The sequence below is a fragment of the Podarcis erhardii genome (assembly GCF_964252035.2).
Source record: "Podarcis erhardii genome assembly, chromosome: 2".
NCBI classification, from domain to species: Eukaryota; Metazoa; Chordata; class Lepidosauria; order Squamata; family Lacertidae; genus Podarcis; species Podarcis erhardii.
Genome location: NC_138498.1, coordinates 107,088,106 through 107,106,701, shown reverse-complemented (window position 1 = coordinate 107,106,701; position 18,596 = coordinate 107,088,106). Strand labels below are relative to the sequence as shown.

Genomic DNA, 18,596 nt, shown 5'->3' with positions numbered 1-18,596 from the left:
GCCCAAAATCGAGCGAGTGCTTCAAGCCCAAACTTCTCTTTTAGCATCTGCTTTGAAAAAAAGGCTTTTGCCCCTGTGGAGAGGGGCGGATCTGTCTCATCTTGGCGACCATGAAATGCTTTTTGCCTCTGATCTAAGTAAAAGTTTCCGTGCAGGATTGGCTTGCAACTAGCAACCCTGCAAAGTAAGGCGAATGTTTTGGGGAACATTTTTTTTAAATGCATGGTACAGTATTTCCCTTTTTGAAATGGCCTGCTTGTTCGGTCTTTCCTCCTTCTGGGTGGGTTACATCAAGAAAGATGCTTTTCCCCACTGAAGAGCGCTCGACTGGTGTAATACCTAAGTTCAAAATGTGCCTCAATTTGCAGGGAGCGAGAAGCCGCTGGAAGCATACCAGGAGGGTGAAAGCAATATGGAAAAGAAAGTGTTCTCCATCTCAACACACTCATGCATGCTTTCTCCAGCAAATACCACTCCACAAAGGACTCTTTATCACACATACACCAACAAACCACATGGTGCTGCTTTCCCACACGTCTGTGGGATGTGTGTTACGGCCGCAGGGCCAATTACATGAATGTTTCCAACTTTATTGGCACAACACCGGTAACGATCTACTGGACTTTTATTATGCACACTTAACTAAAACCTTTCAAACGGTCACATCAGAAATAAAAGCAATTACATCTTTTACTCTGTTCCCCTGCCCAAACCTACTGTACCAGCACTGCCCGAAGTAAACAATAACTGCTTTATTGGATACAACACACCTAACAGGTTTTTGTTGTTTTTAGATGACACACTTTTGGGGGAGAAGAAGGATATCAAAGGGTCTGTTGAGATGTCTCAGCCCTTTAAGTGTCTCAGGCACATGTACAATCTCCTCCCATCTCTTTGACATGGGAAGAAAATGAAGGCAGATCTATGCTGTATTTTGTTTAAACATAGTATATCTCCCAAATGACACTGCAGAGATCAGTTATTCTTTCTGGAGATGGATTCTGCGGGGGGAGGCAGGTTCAACGGAGTTCCTGCTTTTATTAGACTATGGTACAGCCTAAGATCAGATTGCAAAGGATGAGGAAGTCTGAGACTTACCCCAGGTTTTCTATCTGGTTAAGGAACTTCTTAATAGGCCCAATACATTTTTTTTTAAAAGGAAGCCAGGTATAGATAATTTTTCTCAAGGTTATAGTGATGCATTTGGGGAGTTTTGCAGAAAGGAGCATATTACTGCTTGAGATGCACAAAAGTTTTTCATAACAATCTATTACTAAGATGATTACATACAAGAAGCGTCTTTTAGAGAACACTCTTAATCAGAAAAATCACTGTCAAAAAATAACGGGCAATATGTTCTTGTCTTCTGCTGGGCTGGTTTACCACAAGCAGATGAGTAATCATCAGAGAGATTGAGCCATCTCACTTGGTTTTCGGAAAAAGAGCTTTCTGGAGAGGAGCCTGCCCAGAAACTATTGTTTTTTGAACAAGAAAGATCCACTTTCTTTTTAACTCCAGACATTACTGGCATATTTGGTATATTCTGTGAATTTTCATGGAATTGGAGCAGAAGGTGTGGAGACTTGATGGACTTAGAAAACCCTTGTCTGGCATTAGTAGTAACCTTTGAACGATTTCCTCCTTTCCTGGAGGAATAAACTATTTTCCTCTCGCTATATTTTGGGGGTTCTCTTTTCATCCTGCTTCCTCCACCTTTAATTTGTATCATGCTCTCTTTGGCCAGCTTCTCATTTTTGTGGCTGTCCTCACTGTTGATGTGAGTCCAGTTCAGCTGTGGCTGTTTTGGAGTGTTAAGTCCCTTTGCCCGACTGCCTTTCTTGATCACTTTCCTCAGTGGTGTGGATAGACTTGGTCCTTGAGTATAAAGCAAGCATTCCTCGTGGCTGCCTGTAGCAGTGTCTGCAATGGAGCAGCAGGTGCAATGAGGACGGTCAGCATCACGGCTCCCAGCCCCAGAACAGCTGCTCTGCTGAATGTCAGCATTTTCTTTGCCCTGTGAGGCTGTGGCAGTAGAAATGACCCGGCTGCCTGCAGGAGCATCACTTGAGTGGGAATTGTTAGGTACCTGTCTGGACATCATGTCTGGGGAAGTCTGGGAAACACTGTCCTTTATATGAATTGGTACTCTGGGTGCAGAAATGAATGTTTGCAAATCAGCCAGAAGACTAGGGAGCTGCAGGTGTTCCAACCGCTCACAGAGCTTCAAGTGTTGCTCTTTCTGCTGAGCTGTGAGTTGCTCCAAACTCTCCGTCAGCGATTTCAGGCTGGATTTCAGATCTGAGATCTCTGTATCTTTCTGTGGAAAGTGATGAGGGGAGTAGAATCATTAGACGGTATGAATTCACAATCTAGAACAGAAATGCTTTCAATTCTAAAAAAAAAAACCCCAAAACAAAAAAGTGAAGTGAACATGGATCAACCAATGTTCTAATTAGCCCAGCATCCTGTTCTCACAGTGGCCAACCAGATCCCTGTATAAAGCCCACAAGCAGGACCCAGGAACAAGAAAACCTTCCTCTCCTGTGGTTTCCAGCAACTGCTTTTCAGAAGCATTATTACTTCCAAGTATGGAGTCAGAACATAGCCATCATGATACCTCTCACTTTCATGAATGGGGACGAATGCTGATAATTTACTCAGCCAATAATTTATTGACCTGAATGACATTTCACATGCATATTTTACCTGTTGGAGTAGAAATTGGGGTAGAAATTTCAGTTATTAAAAGGAAGTAGATATTAGTCAAAATCATTCTCTGTGAGGAGAATCAGAACTTACAGGGTTAAACAGTTCTGTGTGACGTCTCACATTCTGAGGTGTGGTTATGTTCACATACAGGAATCTTTCTTTGTGTGTGAGTTTCCTTTCGTTTTTGGCTGAGAAACGAAAGGATGTCCGCTCTCTCGCCGGGCTGATTTATGATGTTTTTCTTCTCATTAAAGGCTGTTGGAGATTAGCAAGAAGCCTGCATTCAGTCTGATTTATTATCCACGCACAAGGCAACACTTTCTACCGCTGCAGAACTCTGCTAAGGACTCTGCTAAGAGAGCTCAAGTTTTTCTATCGGCACAGGCGTCCATCGGCGCAGTGGAAGTGTGCTGTGCGCCATCTTATCTCAGCAGGTTATGGAAGCTAGCCAAGCTTTGGAAGCTGTTGCCACGTCGTGCCTGTCTGTGGGGGAGAAGCCAGCTGGAGCTGCCTAACGTTTGAGGCAGTGAAGCTTGCTGGGGAGGATCTCATCTTCAGGACCGGGTGCTAAGAGGAGCTGCTGTTACGTGAGTAGGCTCAGCCCCGGGGGAGAAGATGGCAGATGGACAGGAGTCATTCTCAGTCCCCTTTGAAAAATTAAATGGGAGCAACTGGGAGGAGCGGTCAAGGAAGCTGAAGGCCTGGCTGGTAGCCAAGGGTCTGTGGGAGGCGATCCAAGGGCCCCCACAGCAAGCTGCAGCCGGAGATGCAGCAGCGGTTGCTGCAGCTGCCCAAGCCTCTCAGAGGAAAGACCAGAAAGCCCTAGGAGCTATAGTGCTCAGTTTGGAGGACTCACAGTTACCTTTGGTGGAGGGTCTTGAGACTGCTCATGAGGCCTACCGGGCACTAGAGAGAGTGCACCACAGGACCACAGCTGGGGCAAAGATCCACACCACCAGAAGCTTGTTTGAGCTGAAGCTGCGTCCTGGTGATAGCATCAGACAGCATGTGACTAAGATGCTCTCTGTTTTCAACAAGCTGAGACTGTTGCAAGTCAACTTTACTGAGGAACTGAAAGTTTATATTTTGCTCAGCTCTTTGGACAAAAGTTATGACAATTTGTGTCTAACTTTGGAATCGATGAATCCAGCGGATCTTACGCTGCAGTATGTGACTGGTCGTTTGTGTGACGAGGAGGAACGCTGTCTCAGAGAGGGCCGAGCTGGCTCAGGGTGCCCTACCGGTAGCAGAGGGTGGGCCAAGCCAGAAGGCACAGTTCAGGCTTTTCCCACTCATTGTTGTTTTGTCTGCAGGTCTGTTGACCACCTGCGTCGGTCCTGTCCGAGGAGAGCCAGAGAGGCCGGGCAGGATGTCTCCAAGGTCGCTTCCCATGGCAGTCAGCCAAGTCCTTGTGGCAGCCAGCCAGGTTTCCATGGCAGCCAGTCTAGGAGAGGAGGCCAGCGTGGGAATGCGAAGGGAGGACGTGACAGAGGAAGTGAGAAGGACGGTTCTTCTTATCACCTTGCTGCTGCCTCCATGGCAATGCTAAAGAACAACTCCAGTGAGGGTAGCATGCTGCGTTGGGTCATCGACTCAGGAGCCAGCCATCACCTGATGCCATCGCCATCTAGTGGTGAAATGTGGAACTGTAGGGCTGTTTCAACTGGGAAAACAGTCACTCTTGCTGATGGCTCACAGAGACAATTAACCACTGTTGGCAATGTGTTTGTTTCTTTTTTACAGGCAGAGCTGGAAGTCTACGTTGTGCCAGGAATGAAGTGTTGTCTTTTATCTGTATCTGCTCTTGTAAAGGAGGGTTATAAGGTTTGCTTTGAAAATGATGTCTGTTCTATTTCCAGGGGTGGGAAACAACTAGTTAGTGTTGCATGTCAGAACAACCTCTTTGTTCTGGAGACACCTCTGGAGGGTAAGGGGGACGCTGAGACAGCACAGGCGCAGTGTGCTAACATTCCCACACATGATTCATGTGCTCATTTGTGGCACAGGAGAATGTCGCATAGCTGTTGGAAATATATCCAGAAGTTGCCAGAATGCACTGAGGGTTGTAAGATGAAAGCATGTGACAAATTATTGGATTGTAGGGCATGCACAAGAGCAAAGATAAAAAGGTGCAGTTATCCCAGATCGGAGAGGGTAACCACAAGGCCTTTTGAGTTTGTGCATACAGACCTTTGTGGACCCATGCCAGTGCCGAGTCTGGGCGGGGCCAGGTATGCGCTCACGCTGACAGATGATTTTTCGAGGAACGGCTGGGTCTTCTCGCTGAAACGGAAAAGCGAGGCAGCGCAACTGATCAAAGACTGGGTTGCGGCGGTGGAACTACAGTTTTCCACCAAGATGCAGAGCTTTCAGAGTGACCGAGGTGGAGAGTTCACCGAGTCTGCTCTGCAGAGTTTCTTCCGCCAGAAGGGGATAAGTCACAGGTTGACGGTTGCTTTTTCTCCTCAGGAGAATGGCGTAGCGGAACGCAGGAACAGAACGCTAGCTGAGGCAGCTGACGCTCTACTGTTTGACTCTGGTTTGCCTCAGAGCTTTTGGGCCGAAGCTTGGAAAGCTGCCAGCTTCACTTTGAACAGGTCCTATCTCTGTTGTAGGAGACACACCCTATTTTCTGCTGCACTGGAAGAAGCCCAAGGCGCATTTCTTCCGTGTGTTTGGTTGTGAAACTTGGGTGCTTGTGCCAAAGGCTCAACGCAAGAAAGGTGACCCGAGGTCCCGGAAAATGATCTTTTGTGGGTACGAGCCTGCGACAAAAGGGTGGAGGTTTGCCTATCCAGAAGACGATCAGTCCAGGATTCTAGTCAGCAGAAGTGCTGAGTTCTGTGAGCAGAGTGGTTGGTCAAGGATCCATGCGAATTCTGACGTTCTCTCAGAGTGTCTGTCTGATTCTGCTGAGGAGGGAGAGTTAGAAGCTAAACCTGTTGATGAGGACCAGGTCTCTGACCAGGGTCAAGAACAGGGAGGGGCATCTCCACAGGTTGTTAAAAGAGAGCCCAAAAGTGAGCCTTCGTCTCCCGTTAGTCAAGTGCAGAAGGCCAGAAGACGCAGTAAGTCAGAGGGGGAGTCTTCTGATAACAAGGACACACTTGCTGGCCCCAGTGGGTCAGAGGGAGCACCAGAGACGGTGCTCAGACGTTCCACACGCACTACAAAGGGGGTACCACCTGAGAGGTTTGAGGTCACCAGCGTGTGGGTTGGTTTAGCACAGTGCGAACCTGAGAGTTTTGAGGAGTTCAACAGTTGCCTGAAGCGGAAGCCAGGAAGTGGCAAGAGGCAATGGGAAAGGAGTTGAAGTCAATGAGATCCTTAGGTGTGTTCTCCACCACGAAGCTGCCAGAGGGCAAGCAGGCCGTGAGCTGTCGTTGGGTTTACAGGACTAAGCCCACAGCGTCTAGAGAACCACAGTACAAGGCAAGGCTTGTAGCCAGAGGGTTCACGCAGAGAAGGGGGCTGCATTACACCGAAGTGTATGCTACTATTTCCCGGAGTGAGACTCTGCACGTGCTTTTAGCAGTAGCTGCTCAAAGAGGGCACCAAGTGCACCACTTTGATGTGGATGTGGCTTATTTGAACTTGGATCTGAAGGAGGATCTGTACATGTTACCTCCTCCAGGGTTTGAGGGCAATGAGCCAGGTGTTGTGTGGAAGCTGCACAAGTCAATTTATGGTTTGAAACAGCCAGAAATTGGAACATGTGCCTGAATGACGCTCTGGAAAGTTTGGGTTTCCAGAAGAGTCTTGCAGACAGTTGCCTGTACCTGAGGGGGTCAGGAGGGACACAGGAAGCGATTCTGGTGTTTGTAGATGATATTCTGTATGTGGCACAGACAGGTAGACAGGTGCAAGGTTTTGCCAAAGAGCTTGGTAAGAAGTTTAAGCTCAAAAACCTTGGTCCCGTTCAAGTTTATCTAGGCGTTAGGATAGACAGGTCTGAGAACGGGAGTTTCTTGCTCAGTCAGAAAGGCAAGATTGAGCAGTTGCTTGAGAAGTTCCGGATGTCTGACTGTGCAGGGGTCAGAACGCCCATGGAGACTAACTTCGTGAAGGACAGTCAGCTTGGGGAGCGTTCTGAGTTCCAAAACCCTGAGGTGTTTCAGTCAGCGCTAGGGAGTCTGTTGTATCTCTCTCAGTGGAGCAGACCAGACATAGTGTTTGCTGTGAATCTGCTCAGCAGGGAGGCTACAAAGCCCAGTGTGAATGCCTGGCAAGGCATCAAGAGAGTGTTGAGGTATTTGCAGGATACCAAAGAGTTTTGCCTCACGTTGTCAGCTGAAGGTGACGCACGGCTTATGTGCTGAAGTGACAGCGATTGGGCATCTCTTGGGGACAGGAAGTCTGTGTCTGGGCTGGTGGTAAAGTTTGGGGAATCCCTGGTTGGGTGGAAGTCCTGGAAGCAAAGTCTTATTGTACTTTCTTCCACTGAGGCTGAGTTCAGTGCGTTGTCGGATTTGTGCAGGGAGTTGGACTTCTATCGGTGCTTAATCCAAGAGATCTGTGGGGATTGTTACTTGCCCATAACTGTTTGGGGAGACAATCAACCTTGTCTTAGGTTGGCAGAATCTGGACAGTTCAAGTCCAGAACCAAGCATTTGGACATACGTTTCCAGAATGTATGTCAGAGTGTCCAGGCAGGTTGGATACGGCTCAAGTATTGTTCGAGCCGGGAGAACCTAGCTGATGGGTTTACCAAACCCTTGACCTTCCAGCGACATGGGGAGTTCTGTGAAGGGTTGTGTTTGGGGTGAGTTATACTCACAGTTTCCCTCAGGATGCGAGACAAGAGGGGGTGACGAGAGGCACAGGCGTCCATCGGCGCAGCGGAAGTGTGCCGGGTGCCATCTTATCTCAGCATTCTCTCCCCCTCCCCTTTTTTTGAATCCCTATTCTTCCTTGGTTTCTTTTAGATTCATTCTATTCCAGTCATGGCTTTTTCTCTTGATTGTTCATGAAACAGTGTTCCCAATTTACCTAATTTCATTTTATGACATTCCTAACTTCTCTTTTTTGACTGAAGAAGTTTCCTTATTTTCATAGGAGTTCCAGGTTCTGAAAGCTACATTTTCAATATATTTGATTCCTGCATAGTACAGTTTTGAAAGCTGACATCTTAAACAGAGACAGCTCTTTGTGACCCTGGTTGATTAATTCCATCCTTGAGACCCTTATTAACCCGTATCCCTTGTTAGGCTGACTTCAGAGGTGTTGCATTGGCATTCTAGGGCAAGATAATTTATTCTGCAAATCAAAGGCAAAAGGGTGATCGCACGAGTATAGCAGAACTGCTCTGAATGTGCCTGATGCCTCTTTTTCATACAGAGCAATTTTCCTCATAGGCTTGAAAGCACCCACTCACCTGCAACAGTTAATAATTACATGGGGGCCATCTTACCAAAGGCAGCTAATTATTTTTGGCCATGAGTACACTACAAACAACTAAAGGTACCTCCAGGGTTTCAGTATTTGCACAAGTAAAGTAGATTAAAGCACCCTGTCACCCTAGTGCAACAAATCCACTTTTTAAAAGACTTTTAGCAGTTGGGAAAGTGACAGGGAAAAGCATTGTAAAGTATGGAAAAACGCATGATTAATAGAAGGATGTTCCACTCCACAAGCAAATCAGGACACACGCCTATTGTCATATAGCCTCCTTGCAAAAAAATCAGAACAAATGTGCAATAAAGACCAAATTTAATCTAAATTCCATGTAAGCTTTGTGCAAGCAAATTAGGATGAATACTTAATAAATAGGTCATCTTGAGGAGCCCTAACATAGATGTGAGTGGACTGCTCTGGTAGCTTATGTTTTCTCAGCAAACATGCTTAGAAGAGAACTTGTATCTTTATTACTAAGGGGAAAACGATAATGAAGGTGATGAGTTTCTAGTTTCTTAATAAAACTGAATACCATTGTTTTTGTTAAATCCACTCAATCCCAAGAAAAATATGTCAATTCCAGACCCACCCTGTTTTCCAGGGACAGTCCCGGATTTACAGAAGCTGTCCCAGTTTCTGATTTGATCCCAAAATGTCCCGCTTTCCCCTATTTTCATAGAATAAATTTTGGATGGTATGAAACAGGACACCCCTATTTTCTCCAGAAAAAAATGTTACAAGGATACCCAGTTCCCCTGTGAAAAGTCCCCACCGCCTGAAAGAAGAGACTACACATACCGTACTTTTCGCTCTATAAGACGCACTTTTCCCCTCCTAAAAAGTAAGGGAAAATGTGTGTGCGTCTTATGGAGCGAATGCAGGCAGGAGACTCTCCTCAGCGCTCCCTTTAAAGAGCCCCGTGGAGTGTGTGTGCGGTTCTTGGGGGCTTTTCCCCAAGAGCTGCACACATGCTCCACGCGCTCTTTAAAGGGAGCGCGGTTCTTGGGGGAGCCTTCATCCCCCTGCCCGGGAGAGGCTGCATGCAGCTAAACCAGAAGCCAGGACATCAAGAGGGATCGCTGCGCAGCAATCCCTCTTGCTGTCCTGGCTTCTGGCTTAGCCATGCGCAGCCTCTCCCGGGCAGGGGAAGCCTTCATCCCGCTGCCTGGGAGAGGCTTTGCACGGCTATCCCAGAAGCCAGAACAGCAAGAGGCTATCCCAGAAGCCAGATTCCTCTTGCTGTTCTGGCTTCTGGGATTCAGAATATTTTTGTTCTGTTTTGTTTTCCTCCTCCAAAAACTAGGTGCGTCTTATGGTCTGGTGCATCTTATAGGGCGAAAAATATGGCAAGTGATACTTTGAAAAATATAATAATGGTGGAGGGACCAATTTATTCTGCCGGTTGTGAACCTGAGTGTTGGGAGGTTTTTTGGCATTTTGGAGTCTTGTTTGTGGCAAACTACAGTCCCTGACAACAATGCACTACAGCTAAAAAGCTGGTTATTATTTCGTTACAGGAAATGTACAGATGTGTCTCTGAAGGCACCATCCGATAATTAGTCTGCATTTTCTGAAGAGAGAAAAGAAGAAGTAGGGGCAGAGTTCAGCTAAATAAAGTAGAACAATCTCCACACTTACGTTTTCCAGCCTTTTCTTCTCCACTCCTAGTAATGCTTGTTCCATTTCATTTTTGTCTCTCAGAGCATTCAGCACCAATTCATAATAGGATTGAGACGTTTCTTGCACTAGACGCAGAAATCAATACAAACCACATTTATCCTGTCACATTTACTCTGTCAAAGATAAAATGCCACTCAGTGTTTCTCAGCGAGGTTGGAATGAAATTGTATACTGTGGGTTATGAAGTGGGCGCAACATTTCACAAAGAGAACTAGAAAATGTCCCCACCACCACCACAGTGTTATTTAAAACTGACACAATGGTGCTTCCAAGTGGGCATGTGCAAGGAAGGAAGATTCATTTTATAAATGTTATAAAGCCCACGTGCTGCTTCTTTTATACATACAGATCCCTAGCCCAATCTCTTCCATATAATTCCAAGTAATTCAAGGTATTTTCACAGCACATCCCAACCCAATACACGTCATCATGCCACAGTTCTACCAATGACTAAGATGAGACATCTGTGGAAGGTTCTTGGAAATGCCACTTGCTTTTTTAAAATAAGTGGCACTCAAAAGGCAAAACTTTTGTACAGTTTGTATAGCGCATGCTTGTTAATCAGAACAACAACCCCACACTATGAATAACAGAGCTGGAAAGAACTTTTGAGGCCCATCTGGTCCACCCCATACCACATTCCACCCCTCCCACAAAACCCAGAGCCCCGTTTGCTGCAAGCAGGAAGTAAGTGTACAGTGCCAATGATATATCCACAAAGGAATTAGCTACAAGAGAAGTCAGGGAAGGGGGAGGTGGGGTTATGGGTTGTTTTGTTTTTATTACGTATTTTGTGTTTTTATCTTGTATTTTTATGCTGCAAACCGCCCTGGGATCTACAGATGAAGGGCGATATACAAATATTATTATTATTATTATTATCACCATCATCATCATCATCAAGGTTATTATTTGCTTGATTTTTTGGTACATAACACATAGATCATGCATCAGCCAATGCAAGGTCTAGCTATCACTGAAAGCCCATGAAGAGCCTCTGCCAAGAACTTCAAATTGGCTACTGCTATTTGCAATAATTTCGATCGTAGTTAACAGGCCTCAGTATACATATTTTGGGTTCTGTGTATTCTGCATTTTTACTCAGGCATGGAAAAAGTGCCAAAAAAAGTGCCAAACTTTGTACAGTAGTTAATTTCCTGAGAATTTTTAGTATTGACTAATTATATAGTGCTATGTACTCTACGTATAGTAAGAAGAAGAAGAAGAGTTTGGATCTGATATCCCACTTTATCACTACCCTAAGGAGTCAGAAAGCGGCTAACAATAGAAGTGTGACTAGCCCAAGGTCACCCAGCAGCTGCATGTGGAGGAGCGGGGAAGCGAACCCTGTTCACCAGATTACGAGTCTGCCGCTCTTAACAACTACACCACACTCCCTGCCAAAGAAGCCTACAATCTAAAAGGCTACACAGGATAGTCAACACAGGACAGACAACAGAGGAAAAGGTGATGGAGCGGTAAATGAGGAAATCAATTTATCAATTTATTTCAGTCACACACACACACACACACACACACTTAGCATGGGAAATAAAAGATTGTGCCAACTATTGGAATTTTATGTTGCTGTGCTTGTTTTTGTTCTATGATGAAACCTTATGTAGACCACTTTTGTTGTGGTTTCAGGCCTAATTTGGGGATATGGGTGGCTTTGGCCACCCTGGTTAACACTGGAGAGGGGGACTCGTCAAAATGGGCTTCAGAAGGAGAGAAGGGATTCTAACAGAATGATCGCCTTAGTAGAACATTGAATTCCTCCTGATGTGTATAGCTAATAACCAATGCCAATGAGACAGGAAGTGCTACATCTATTCTGTTGGCCAAAGTATTGGGAAATATTAGAAAAAGATGGAGATAATTGGAAATTGCAGAGTCAGGAGAAAATGAAAGATAAAGTGCAAGATTGGTTACACTACGCTCAGATTAAGGAAGTTTTCAAACTTGACAAAAAGTTAGGATTCCAGGTGGAAAAATCGAAGCTGGAAACGGAATTGTTAGAGCCTAAGACTAAGGTACTTTCAAGAATGTATAACTTGCTGTTAAAATGGAACACACAAGATGAAACGGTAAAATCGGCTATGATAAAGTGGGCACAGGACATTGGGTATAATATCATGTTTGAGGACTGGGAAAGGTTGTGGACCACTGGGCTGAACTTCACTGCATGTAATGCTTTGAAAGAAAATGTTATGAAAATGATATATAGAGGGTACATGACCCCAGTCAAACTTGCAAAAATATACCATTTGTCCGATAACAAATGCTGGAAATGTAAAGTAAGCGAAGGAACGTTCTTTCACCTCTGGTGGACCTGCCCTAGAGTGAAGGCTTTCTGGGAAATGATATATAATGAGCTGAAAAAGGTATTTAAGTATACCTTCCCTAAGAAACCAGAGGCCTTCCTTCTGGGTATTGTCGGCCAGAGGGTGTTAAAGAAGGACCGAACATTTTTTATGTATGCAACAACGGCAGTAAGGATACTCGTCGCCAAGCACTGGAAAACCCAAGATTTACCCACACTGGAAGAATGGCAGATGCAACTGATAGACTATATGGAACTGGCCGAGATGACCGGCAGAATCCGAGACCTGGGAGAGGAGACCGTAGAAGAAGACTGGAAGAATTTTAAGATTTATTTGCAAAAATATTGTAAACTGTATGAAGGTTAAGAAGGATGCTAGATTATAAATAACTTGGCACCATTAAAATAGACGAAATGAATTATGAAGATAAGTTAAATTTAGGAAAAGACAAATTTTGGATAACTATTAGGCTAAGCTTAATTTTTTAAGGTATGAAATAAACGTATCTAAAATTTGAGATACAACATTGGAAAATTAGATAATAAGGATGGAAACAAGGTGATAAATTGCTGGTTTAAGTTTTATAATTTGGAACGCTGGAGCGGGAGATGTGAGGAAGTCCAAAGAAGATAAGAAAATATGTTATGATATGTACTATTGTGTTTATTTATTTGTATTGTAATCAAAAAACCTTTAATAAATATATATATAAAAAAGGAAGTGCTACATCTATTCTGACCTTTGTTTTCATATATGATACCCATTTTACATTTTTAATATATTCCACACTTTTCCTAAGCATTCACATTTTGTCAGGAAAGTTGATGCTTTTCAATATTTCACTGAAGTCAGTAAAGTCAATCTTGCAGTTTATCAAATTCAAGATTATCTCCTGTTTACACACTGCTTCTTCCATATAATCCATCTGGCAAACTAGTGGATCTCAGGGTATTTTACAATTCATCATTTCCTCAACTGAATCGAATTTACCACCGTTTTCAAAAAGGTCATCACTCTTGTACAGTATCAACACATATGATTAAATAAGAAACTCCTTTTGTGTTATTACAGTACCATCATTTCTCATTATTATTATTTTTTATAAATGTTCTATAGCTGTTTTCACGGCAGAAGCACATTTAGATCCATCACTGATGCCAAAGTCGCAGCCAAGCATATTACTTGACCCCAGTCAACCTTGCTCAAAAACTAGACAAAAAGCAAAAGCCTCATTAAAAGTCTGGCTGCTACATCTAAGACAGGTTTCCTGAAATAATAAAGGCTCTTTCCCTCTATGGCGGTTATCCTTATTAATGGCTAATACATTACCGCACAAGGCTATAGACTGAAAGCAGAATGCAGATGATGGGTTATCTTTCTTTTCCTTTTCAAAGAAAAAATAATACTGCTAAGTGACAGTTTCTCCACTAATAGCCAACACAATCGCTTTTGGGCTTATTAGTTTTAAGCAGCCCTATGAAGTCTTGGTGCCCTGGGCATGGCTTCTAAATTTATTTGCTCAAAAACCCATCCATTTCCGTAAATTACTGGATTTGAATGCCGAGCCTCATGTATTATTTGGGTTAGAGTCCTAATGGGAATCTTGAACTTTTACAGTAATTCTCAGCAATTCTCCTGGTGACACCATCCAGTGGAGACGGTGTCAGTTTCTCAAAGGGTGCTTTCAGATGACTTGAGAAAAGGCACAGCAGTCTGGAAGTCATCTTTAGAACTGTATAGTTCGGGAGAGCTGTTTAATCAAATCTCCACACAGGTGTTTCACTGATGGACAGCAACCCATCCAGCCACCTGCTGTTTGTTCTTTATGAAGTTGGACACCGGCAGTATAAGGGTTCCCTTTTAAAAATCTGTGAACACAGTGCAGCACCTAAGAAATTACAACCCTGTTTGATTTAGCAAGGATGTTCATCCAGTTTAGGACCAACAAGTGCCTATACAGTGGTTGTTGTTGTTTAGTCGTTTAGTCGTGTCCGACTCTTTGTGACCCCATGGACCAGAGCACGCCAGGCACTCCTGTCTTCCATTGCCTCCCGCAGTTTGGTCAGACTCATGTTTGTAGCTTCGAGAACACTGTCCAACCATCTCGTCCTCTGTCGTCCCCTTCTCCTTGTGCCCTCCATCTTTCCCAACATCAGGGTCTTTTCCAGGGAGTCTTCTCTTCTCATGAGGTGGCCAAAGTCTTGGAGCCTCAGCTTCACGATCTGTCCTTCCAGTGAGCACTCAGGGCTGATTTCCTTAAGAATGGATAGGTTTGATCTTCTTGCAGTCCATGGGACTCTCAAGAGTCTCCTCCAGTACCATAATTCAAAAGCATCAATTCTTTGGCGATCAGCCTTCTTTATGGTCCAGCTCACACTTCCATACATCACTACTGGGAAAACCAAAGCTTTAACTATACGGACCTTTGCTGGCAAGGTGATGTCTCTGCTTTTTAAGATGCTGTCTAGGTTTGCCATTGCTTTTCTCCCAAGAAGCAGGCGTCTTTTAATTTCGTGACTGCTGTCACCATCTGCAGTGGTCATGGAGCCCAAGAAGGTAAAATCTCTCACTGCCTCCATTTCTTCCCCTTCTATTTGCCAGGAGGTGATGGGCCCAGTGGCCATGATCTTCGTTTTTTTGATGCTGAGCTTCAGACCATATTTTGCGCTCACCCTCATTAAAAGGTTCTTTAATTCCTCCTCACTTTCTGTCATCAAGGGTGTGTCATCTGCACATCTGACGTTGTTGATACTTCTTCCGGCAATCTTAATTCCAGCTTGGGATTCATCCAGCCCAGCCTTTCGCATGATGAATTCTGCATATAAGTTAAATAAGCAGGGAGACAATATACAGCCTTGTCGTACTCCTTTCCCAATTTTGAACCAATCAGTTGTTCCATATCCAGTTCCAACTGTACTTCTTGTCCCACATAGAGATTTCTCAGGAGACAGATGAGGTGATCAGGCACTCCCATTTCTTTAAGAACTTGCCATAGTTTGCTGTGGTCGACACAGTCAAAGGCTTTTGCATAGACAATGAAGCAGAAGTCTCCACTATGTCAATGAAGTCTCCACATAGTCAGTGAAGCAGAACTCTCCACTATGACCTGTCCATCTTGGGTGGCCCTGCACGGCATAGCTCATAGCTTCTCTGAGTTATTCAAGCCCCTTCGCCACGGCAAGGCAGTGATCCATGAAGGGGTATACAGTGGTACCTCAGGTTAAGTACTTAATTTGTTCCGGAGGTCCGTTCTTAACCTGAAACTGTTTCTGGGTTAGCGGAGTCTGTAACCTGAAGCGTATGTAACCTGAAGCGTATGTAACCCGAGGTACCACTGTATTCAGAAATATGGTTCTTTGGCACCATGACACCAGTATATAGATATCAAAGCTGGTGTTTTCTCTTTAATGAAATGGCTACAGCTCATTTTTGCATGTGGAAGGTCCCAGGTTTAATCTCTGGCATCTGCATGTAGAACTAAGAAAGGAACTCTTGTTGTTAGAATCCAATACTAAAAATTTATCAAAAATGTATAACTTGCTGTTGAAATGGAATACGCAGGATGAAACAGTTAAATCAGCTATGATTAAGTGGGCGCAAGATATTGGTCATAACATTATGTTTGCTGACTGGGAAAGGTTGTGGACCACCAGCATGAAATTTACGGCGTGTAACGCCTTGAGAGAAAACATTATGAAAATGATCTATAGGTGGTACATGACCCCAGTCAAGCTTGCAAAAATTTACCACTTGTCAGATAACAAATGTTGGAAGTGTAAAGAAAATGAAGGCTCATTCTTTCACCTCTGGTGGACATGCCCAAGGATTAAGGCTTTCTGGGAAATGATATATAATGAAATGAAAAAGATGTTTAAATACACTTTCCTGAAGAAACCAGAGGCCTTTCTCCTGGGTATGGTAAGCCATGTAGTGTTAAAGAAGGACAGAACTTTGTTTTTGTATGCCACAACAGCAGCAAGGATCCTTACTGCAAAGTATTGGAAGACATCAGATCTACCCACTCTGGAAGAATGGCAGATGAAGATGACAGACTACATGGGACTCGCAGAGATGACGGGCAGAATCCGAGACCAGGAGAAAGAGACAGTGGAAGAAGATTGGAAGAAATTTAAGGACTATCTTAATAAATATTACAAGATTAAAGAATGTTAGATTGACATGGACTTAAAAATATTGGTTTTCAGAGACATTAGAGTAAGAAAAGGAATGGAATTAGTAAAAAACTTTTGGGAAATAAGGGAATGGAGTTGCTGATGGGATAATGAAACTAGAATACAAAACGGTGAGGTATGAGGAAGTCGGGGAAATAAGGTTGAGAAAATAAGTTTTGAAATTATACTTGTTGTTTTTTGTTTGTGTTTGTTTTCATTGTAGTTGTTTTGTATTTGTATGTTCTTATTGGAAAATTTAATAAATATTATTAAAAAAGAAAGAAAGAAAGGAACTCTTGTCTGAAAGCCTGAAGAACTACTGCCAGTCACCATAGCCCAGCAGCAGGCAGCATTCAGGCTTGTTGAATCTACCTTTGTTACTTACTAGAAAGGTTTCCTGTGTTTATGAATTACACCAAGGAATACCTCCATGTGCTCCTGTCTGCAGACCTGTTGCCCATTGCAATTATGTAGATGTTGCATTAGTTAATTCTAAATATTTTAATGGGTTACTCCGAGTTCTCACATCAGCTGCAGTAGTCACAATCACGGAGGAAGCGTTTCTTGCTAATGTAGCTTGTACATGCAACAATTTTTCAGACATGCTACATTAGCAAGGATAATGACACCTTCGATCGTATTGTTGTTGTTTGCCACAGCACCCCATTACTGTGATGGGTAGATAATCGAGAGACAAATAATGTCCAATCTCTGACTCCATTCATACACAATAATTTCAGTGACAATTATTTTGCTTTGTGCTCATTCAGATACTACATTATTCAGATATGTTGCTGAAGTCTGTAATTTCAGGCATGGATTTGAATTTGTCTAGTTTGTAATGTTCAGGTGCGCTGTTTAGAGTGCCATTTACCCCAAAAATAATTTCTTTTGCTTGGAATGCAAATATGAGAAATGTAGAATTAGCAGTCAGGCTGACCTGGCTGCTTTGTACATATATATGCAAAAGTTCTAGAAGGAAGCCCTTTACTTTCAATGAAGCTCTCATTGATGGCTGTTACGCTGTGTTAAATGCAAAGCTGACTACTTTGTAAGTGCATGCACAGATGTTCTTAACCGTTGGCCTCTTACTTTCAATCAGACTCTCAAAGATCGCCGCACAACCGTACTACTTTTTGTTTGGTAAATATATGCTCTAGATTTGGCTTAATTCTCTTGATTGTTTCTTGCAGACATGTTGTAGGTTAGCCATTCCCCCATCTACACTTGTTCTCAGGTGTATCCGTATTGGCAGAAGCATAGCTGTCAACTTACAGATTTGAAAATAAGGGACCAGCAGCCTCAAAAATAAGGGATCAGCAGCCAGAATAAGGGATTTTCAAAGCACAGGTATGTTCAACTTCTGAGCCCCTCCAAGCCACAGGCAGAAAGCCCAGCCAGCAGCCAAACGAAGCCTCAAGCGGTGGTTCCCACAGCGCTGCAACCCGGCAAAGGGGATGCAGCAAGGAAAACCACCGTCACCTCTCCGCTGGGAAGCGCTGAGCAAAGGCGAGTCCCCAGGCAACGCTCCGATTTGATCGGCACAAGGCATGCAAGCTCCACCCCCCAGTCGTTCTTAGACTCCTTATTGGGTGAGCAACGCCGCCAAGCAACACAGTTGGAGCCTCCCTCCTCCCAGGCTGGCAGGGAGGGAGGGAGAGGAGCTGCTTCCTTTGAAACCCAGGAAATTTAAGGGACATCATCAATAAGGGACAGCAGCGGGACACAGCGCTGGGATAAGAGACCTTCCCGCAAAATAAGGGACAGTTGACAGCTATGGGCAGAAGGGAGGAAGCAGACAGATTTCCAAGCTGCTCTGTGGCATGGTTGGGGCACAATTCTCTAGGGTGCATATGCACTTTGGCACTATCCATGCACACATGCCAGTGTTACAAGCTGGGAGAAAACAATTGGGGGAATATGCGAGTTTCTTTCTAATTGCTCGCTAAGAAAGCTAGTAAATAATAAACCAGTTCTAAATTGCACATCAGACGTTCTCCACATTGTGTTAGCTTACCATATATTTAGAAACTGCACACTCGAAACAAATCAGTATAACTCAAAATCTTCAGAGAATAAATTATTTGGTGGTAAACCCAGCAATCTGATGTTAAAGATGGTACCAATGCAGAGCCCATTCAGTAACAATGAGTGGGAATTCCAACCATCAGAAATATGGTCCTTCAACACCATGACACCAGTTTAGCTGTCCTAGATCTGTAGGCAATATTCTGTTCTCACAGCAGCCAAACAAATGCCTATGAGAAGCCTGCAAGCACAACCTGAAGGCAACAACCGCCTCCCCACTTTTGAGTCC

The 18,596-nt window shown here is 44.0% G+C and overlaps 1 protein-coding gene across 14 annotated transcripts in view; it reads right to left on the bottom strand.

Annotated features, from left to right (window-relative positions):
* Positions 1 to 569: 569 nt before the first annotated feature.
* IHO1 (interactor of HORMAD1 1) overlaps positions 570 to 18,596 on the bottom strand; it is a 46,256-nt gene continuing 28,229 nt past the window's right edge. For all 14 annotated transcript variants that reach the window (XM_081853263.1, XM_081853259.1, XM_081853266.1 and 11 more), the window contains 2 exons: positions 9,742 to 9,848; positions 570 to 2,317 (listed from right to left, as the gene is read on the bottom strand). In XM_081853263.1, the coding sequence (XP_081709389.1) occupies positions 1,316 to 2,317; positions 9,742 to 9,848 (1,109 nt within the window). In that variant the 3' untranslated portion in view covers positions 570 to 1,315. The remainder of the gene's footprint in view (positions 2,318 to 9,741; positions 9,849 to 18,596) is intronic.